This window comes from Sus scrofa, chromosome 13 (assembly GCF_000003025.6).
Source record: "Sus scrofa isolate TJ Tabasco breed Duroc chromosome 13, Sscrofa11.1, whole genome shotgun sequence".
Taxonomy (NCBI): domain Eukaryota; kingdom Metazoa; phylum Chordata; class Mammalia; order Artiodactyla; family Suidae; genus Sus; species Sus scrofa.
Genome location: NC_010455.5, coordinates 18,859,183 through 18,866,727, shown reverse-complemented (window position 1 = coordinate 18,866,727; position 7,545 = coordinate 18,859,183). Strand labels below are relative to the sequence as shown.

General features: G+C 43.3%; 1 protein-coding gene across 2 annotated transcripts; it reads right to left on the bottom strand.

Annotated features, from left to right (window-relative positions):
• CCR4 (C-C motif chemokine receptor 4) lies at window positions 741–6,132 on the bottom strand. Of its 2 annotated transcripts, none has more exons than XM_003361792.4 (2): window positions 5,807–6,132; window positions 741–3,391 (listed from the first exon to the last, which is right to left on the bottom strand). In XM_003361792.4, exon 2 carries the CDS (start codon window positions 3,312–3,314, stop codon window positions 2,232–2,234), a length of 1,083 nt encoding a protein of 360 aa, XP_003361840.1. In that variant the 5' UTR covers window positions 3,315–3,391; window positions 5,807–6,132; the 3' UTR covers window positions 741–2,231. The 2 variants fall into 2 exon arrangements, with proteins under 2 accessions (XP_003361840.1, XP_005658871.1); XM_005658814.3 differs by having other exon boundaries at window positions 741–3,363.

Here is a 7,545-nt window from a genome sequence, read left to right as displayed (position 1 = left end):
GGTTCTAAATTCTCACCTTGAGGGAACACCCCCAACCCCAACTTTGGAGCAAGGGAAGCCCTGAGTGACCTGAAGTGATAAGTAACTCAGATGAGGGGTAGAAGCTGTGTGGCCTGCACTTCAGCCTTGCTAAGCATTGTATGCAATGGACAACAAAGGGACGGTAAAATCCCTTTGGCCAGCCTTTGTCTTTTGGTATCCTAAAATTTGTCTCCCTTTGATTAAATGAATGAAATTACAAGCTCTCCCAGAAAAGGGGTAGCAGCCACCGGCTAGGAAGTCTAAAATCACACTTTATCTATGACCCAGAAACATAGATGCGTTGCAATAGTCATCTTACTTCATTTTTTCAGTCACCCTGCAATACAGTCCTCTTTACAGATGAGAGGAAACTGAGGCTAGGAGAGGAAGGTAATATGCACGGGCTTGCAAGGAAATGCAAGAGGTAGGATTTGCAGGCTCTACCATACCTTGCAGAGGTTTTTTAAGGAAACAGTGCCTAGGAACCTGGCCCTCTCCCACTCCTTATACACTCTAATCTCCAAGTGTTGTGACAACATGATAGCATCTCCTTTCCCCATTCCAAGTGGCAATCTTAACTGCAAAACTTTTTTTCATTCTTCCTCCTGAGGACATCCGTCTCATCTATAACATGCAGATCTAGTGAAAGGCAAGACAATGGGAACATCAGCGGCTAGGATTATCATCCCTATCAGGAAACCAAACACAGACACGACCAGTAGAAAGTATATATAAGTTTATTGTTTCTCTATAAAGGCAACATCAACTTACCCTTTTAAAAATCACTTTTCTGAAAATAAACTTTCTGGAAATGCAGTAAAGCGTGCAATACTATGTAAATTCACATAAGCATTTTAAACTGGTTAACTCAGGTAAGAATTTGCAGAACAGGTTTGCTCTGGGAGAGATTACAGGTATCCCAGATTTCATTGAAGTTTTTAGTTAATTCTGATTAAGGCTGTAAGAACAGAGATTTCTCTTAATGGTATAAAATAGTTACATAATTAAAATCACTTGTAAGAAATGACCTAACCAACTTTTGAGTCTGCTAAAACTTACAAGCCAGGGCCAATATTTTAAACGAGAGGATGCCGCTTTTCACAATTTCATTTTTTGAGAGTCATTTCTATGCCACATCAGCAATAATTTTTAGTGGATTATTCTTGCCTCACTTGATGGCAGACACTTCAAAATGACTAAGGAAGCATTGTCATACTTCATCAGTCCTCATAACTTTTATTTTTGAAGGTGACGTTTGTAAATGAGTAAAAGGTCCCACATAAACGTATCTGGGCCTATGTATTATTCTGTAGGTATTTTTTATGTTTTGTTTTTATTTTTTGCCATACCCATGGCATGTGGAAGTTCCCAGGCCAAGAACTGAACCTGTGCCACAGCAGTGACAAGGCTGGATCCTTAAGCCGCTGTGCCACAAGAGAACTCCCTATTTGTTAAATTTGAGTATTCATCTGTTATAATTAAAACATGCCCACAAACATATGCAACTGTATTTGAATATCTACAGATAAGTTTGGATTTTTTTAATGCCTGGTATTTCATGTTTGGAAATCAGAACATGCTAATTCCTTCATGTCCTTATAATCAGCATTAAAAGTTTGGCTTCCATTAACAAATAATCCTTTACAATAAAAGAATCAAGATCTACGTTCCTTCACTATTTCTTTCTGCATATACCTGGCTTCATGGAAAAATACCATGCTTCGGATATATTATTAGGAAAAAACTGGGACAGCATACCAAAGTTTTCTGTATTGTCTCACAAAAGCTAGAAGATAATTAAAGGGCTCACTTTCACAGCAAGAAGTAGGATTTACTTACTCCCCAAGTCAATTCTGTACAATTCTCTCTGGAGAACCCATGAGTTCAGGTTAGAAGGGAATAGTCTTCCCTTTCCAAAATTATCTACCTCCTCATTGAAACATTGCTCAGAATCCTCCTCAGGCTTACCCATTCCCAGGAAAGCCTGGTGCGAGGAGGGATGCCCCCGTCTGGGTGAACTCTGGTCGCACTGAACTTGTAAATGGCAGGAAGAAAAGCTGACTGCAGGGTGAGAAGCCCTACTTTTAGCAGTGGATGTAATTCTTCTTCTTCCTGGCACTCATTCAGGAAACTCTTACTACAATAACATTTTAAGTAAGCTCTTAATTTGGGAAGCTTATTAACCTTGTTTGTGCATTTTTTGTTTTTTTTTACAGAGCATCGTGGAGATCGTGGTCCACAGTGGACTGCGTGTAAGACGAGCTGGGGGTTTCAGGGAAGTAGATTGGCAGGAGCCTACAGTACTGGCAGGGCACCAAAGTGCCCCGGCAAGTTTTGAAGAGCTGTACAATGTACTTGCGAAATTTCTCCCCCAGGAAGAAGTAGATGACTGGATTAAGGCAGCAGTGAACAAAAGCCAGGGTCTCTGTAGCCTGAATGGCGTAGTCCAGGTGTCTTTCAAAGGTGCAGTCCTGCAGGACCTCGAGCTCCACCAGGGTCTCCAGGAAGAGCACCACATTGTAAGGGGTCCAGAAGCCCAGGAAGAGGACCACCACGGCAAAGATCATCTTCACTGCCTTGTTCTTCTTCTCGTTTTTGCAGTGCTGCAGGGTCCTGATGATCATGGAGTAGCAGAAGAGCATGATCCCCAAGGGGATCACAAGCCCTAGAATGTTGATCTCAAGGGAGCTCAGAACCTTCCATCTTGTGGAGTTGAAAGAATACTTGGTTTTGCAGTAGGTATGGTTGCGCTCAGTATAGCAAGTGCTGAACAAAAGCCCTGGAAGTGAAGCGAACACAGCCACCGACCACGTGGCCAGGCTGGTGATGACCCCATAAGTCAAGGTCCTTGCTCTCAGGGAGAAGACCGCGTGCACAATGGCCAGGTACCTATCGATGCTCATGAGCATGATGAAGAAGATGCCACTGTAGAAGCCCACCAGGTACATCCAGGAAACCAGCTTGCAGAGGCCTAACCCAAACACCCACTGGTCTGCGGCATAGTAGCCCCAGAAAGGGAGTGAGAGCACGAAGAGCAGGTCTGAGATGGCAAGGTTGAGCAGGTACACGTCGGTCATGGACTTGAGCCGCTTGTACTTGAACAGGACCAGAACCACCACAGAATTTCCAAACAGACCAAAGAGGAAGACCAAGGAGTAGAGGGGAGGCAGGAAGAGCCCCCCAAATGCCTTGATGCCTTCCTTGGTGCAAGGCTTGGGGATGCTTTCAAACAGATAATAATTGCTATAGATGCTTTCATCCAGGGTGGTGTCTGCTATATCTGTGGGGTTCATTTTCAGATTTACAGGCTCCTCAAGGCAGGTCTGAGCCCAACCAGAAGAACTTAAAGAGGGAAGAGCCAACAAGATTTCTGTAAGAACACAAGCAAATCAAACCAGTGCTGAGTGCAGAGCACAGCTGCTTTGTATTTTGCCCTGGATAAGCCTACACTCTTCCCAACCTTCCCACACTGAAGGGCTCAGTTTCTTGAATTGAAGGGCAGTGCAGCCAAGCAAAATAATTCTGCCCTTTGGAGTCAGACAGATTCCAAATTCCAGCTCTACCAATTTTCCTACCCCTCTCCAGGAGCTCCAGTTCTCTCATGGGCAAGTAGGGGTAGAAAAACCTCCTTTTCAAGGAGGAATTTTTCAAGGATGTATTTCTGAGAGATAGTCTGGCATTACTGAAATCACTTGCAGGGATGACAAGACAAGCTGACATCCCCAAGAGTACTGCTCCCAGGGCCCTTCTGACATGAAAGCAAAAAATAAAAAAATAAAAGATAAAAAAAATCTATGTATGTTTCCCCTTCAGGTTGTAATGACAAAAATTCAGTGATACTTAGTTAAATCATCAGGCTAGAAGGGAACCAGATTGGCCTTTTGCCTTTATATAAAAATTCTAGGAGTTCCTGTCATGGCTCAGCAGAAACCAATCCGACTAGGAACCACAACATTGAGGGTTCCATCCCTGGCCTCGCTCAGTAGGTTAAAGATCTAGTGTTGTCGTGAGCTGTGGTGTAGGTCGCAGACACGGCTCGGATCAGAGTTGCTGTGGCTGTAGTGTAGGCCAGCAGCTACAACTCTGATTTGACCCCTAGCCTGGGAACCTCCATGTGCCATGGGTTCAGCCCTAAAAAGCAAAAAAGCAAAACAAAACAAAATTCTAATTCCTCCTGCCTGCTTTGCACTTTAGATTTCAAAGCATATTCACTAGTCTTATGCCCCTGTTCCCATGCCCCCTCCAACAAAAATCTGCTATCTAAGCCAAATAAGCATACTGAGCTATGGTGTAGATAACTCATGAAAGATTCAGAGAGGTTAAATGCCTTCCGGAGACCACACAGCTATGGAGAGAACTTGTTCCTCAGGCCCCAAGTCCCAGTGATGTACTGGAAAACCAGGTCTAGGGATGCTTTGATTTATGGCTTTTGCTGGTTTCCATGGTGCAAATTCTCCCACAATGGCTGAGGTCAAGCCACCAACTACCCCACAGAATTCTTGAAGATTCAACCATCAGCTCCTGAGAGCTGGCACAGGTAGCCCCAGCTCGCCACACCCAGCCCCATGTTCACTACAGAGTCCTGTCTTAGCCGGGACACATGTGGGCCAACTTGACACTAACACAGCAAATGTATTTTCAAGGCCCCACGGAAGGATGCAGTATTCAGTTAGGTAAAATGAGGGGAAATTTTGGTCTTTCATCAAAATCGCATATAAAAATGCATCTTACGCACTGAATTTTATCAGAGTGGGAATTAGTGGGACAAAAATCTAGAAAAGGCACATCACAGACAGAAATAAAATCTCTACCTCCCCAACCATGCTCATTTCCTATCAAACTGGCAGCTGAGGTTAAAACTTTCTTAACCTTACACACACGCACGCTCACACCACCCTCATTTCCTATCTAAATCAGCAGATGAGGAGGTTAAAACCTTCACATGTTCACGTGTGAATCAGAGCAATCCAGGGAGGAGGCTTTCTGACTCAAGACCACCTCCTCTTGTATTCTTCTTAATGGCTCCCTGATACTCATTAAAATCATTTTTACAAATTGTTCGATAATTCACATCTATTCCACTCCCTACGTCCCACCCTGAACACCACACACCCAAACACCAAAACTATGTGTTTCTCAAGGGAGAGGTTTTGATTTCTTCCTGCAATGGATGCTGAACATCTGGGGCATCACAGGGTCTCCAAAAAAAAAAAAAAAAAAAAAAGAGAGAGAAAAGAAAAGAAAAAAGCCAAAACAAACAAACAAACAAACTGTTAAATGTTATGGACTCTAGTTAAACAATAATTCTAATCTTTCTCTACCATTTTACTAGTGCAAATGAAAGGGATAGAAGAAGTTGATGAGTTAGGAAATTATCAGGAAAAGAAACAAAAGTCAACACGGCTGTTAAATGTCTGAAATCATTCTGTGGCCTGGTCTTTCTTGACCAGGGGTGTCTTGATAGAAGCAAGAAGCAGAGAAGTGTTTATGTTGAGTGAAAATTATCCGTGTTCCGAGCATGTGGCTTAGGCCAGATGTGTGCAGAAGAGAGCCCTGTGTATGTGTAAGAGCCGGTCAGATGAGGGCTCTGAGTGTGTGGGCACAGGTAGGTTATAAGCAAGCTGCGGGAGAGAGGCCAACTAGAATGACAGGCAGAATGACCAGGTTGCCCGAGTGATGGGCTGGCTGCGTGGCTGGGCAGCTTTCAGTGCTTCCAGGGTCCAGACACCTGTGGACCAAGCAGCACTTGGCCTGAGACCTTGAGAATGGTCCCACCCCCACTTACCTTGCTTGTCTTAAAGTGGCTCCAAGGAAGGTCTGCGAGGCAGTGCCCGGCTTGCTCAAGAAGCGTGATGCTAAGAAAGACAGGTGCCTTTGAAGGGCGCGTGGCTTCCTGTGAGCACCAGCTCTATCCCTCACTCATCTACGATGAGTGCAAGTGGGGTTTTTTGATAGAAGTAAGAAGCAGAAAAAGAGTGACTCTTAGCTTGGGTTCAGGTTAAACTCTTAGTCACTCATTTCCCAAAACAGAAAGCTAGGAAGCTTTGCCCTCTGTTAGATGAGGGAGGAAAATGAGGGGAGGTTTCTTATTCGTTTTTTGTTTTTGGCCACAGCATCCAATGGCTTGATGTGGAATCTCAGTTCCTAGACCAGGGACTGAACTTGGGGCTGCAGCAGCAAAAGCGCCAAGTCCTAACCACCAGACTACCAGGGAACACCCCTGAAGTAAGTTTTTAAAAAGAGAAACTTTTTTAAAATTAAAAAAATTTACAAATTAAAAAAAAACTCTAAAAAGTTTTTAAAGTTTTAAAATTTGTTGGATTTTTAACTTAATTTTTTTCATCTCAGCTGGGTATGTACAGCAGAAATGATCTTTATATTCTGGATCAGTGGGCTATTTATTTATTTTCCCATCATGGATGTACAGTAGCCAGCAATCAAGATACTCTAAACAGTGGGATCTGAAGAGGTCAGAGTGAGAGGCCAGATTTACTCCAAATAAGGACAGTCAGGAGTAGAGAAGAGAAAAATGTATTCAAATGTGTGCATCTGACAGTGATGCGGAGGGTCTACTCAACCACATTCAATAAATGACAAGTCCTCAGTCTGGTGTAAAGTGCCATGAGGACTGAGCTCTGAGCCTCCTTCACAACAGGGGCTCAATGCCCTTTCTGCCTCAGGCCCTTTCTACTCAGTGGAGCTTCCCCTGACAATGATCCTGGCTGAAAGATTCTTTGGGTTTGTGTACCAATCGTAGCAAAGGGGCTGACACCAGTCCCAAGTCTTTTCTACCTAGTATCCTTGGCTTCTGTGAGCTCCCAGCATTTCCTTCTGTGTGTCTACAATTGCTTGGCTCTTTGGTTCAGCTTAAAAGAGCCACAAATTTCAATTTTCCTGAGGAATTTGCATGAATAAAAACTGAAAAACTGAGTAGAGTAGTGTTTATCAATGCTTTTTTCATTATCACTCCTCCTAAGGGGTCTCTTCAGATTAGTTTTTCCTAATCACTTTCCCATGAAATTTTAATACCATAGATAAATTGTAAATCTGCTTTTTATGCATACATATATGCTTTATATATAAAAGAGTAAGATTTGTTTTGGAGGTCAAGAATCTTGAGCTAGAACAGTGCTTCCCTGTGTGAAATGTGGAGCCAGATTCACAGAAATTTTGTGAAAAAGAAATGGAGATCTGTGGCCAAGTAAGCTTGAGGAATGCTGGCCTTGGGTGCGGGTTAAACACAGTTCCTTACTGTAGTGCTTTCCAGTGCTAATATTATCATGAACTCTGGAAGGAGACATAGAGTAAAAATGTCCACAATATGTTTTGTTTCCAGAGCTGACACCAGATCCTTGCTCAAATTCTGGCAATCCCTCCCTTAGATAGGAACTAGCATATATCTTTTAAGTAACAGGGTCAAGAGACAAAGAAAGGAAGCTATAGGAAGAGAAAAAAAAAGCCCAGATGGACCCAGCTGGAACCAAGATGAATCTGCCCTCCAGCAGCCTCTGAGCCTCATTCTAT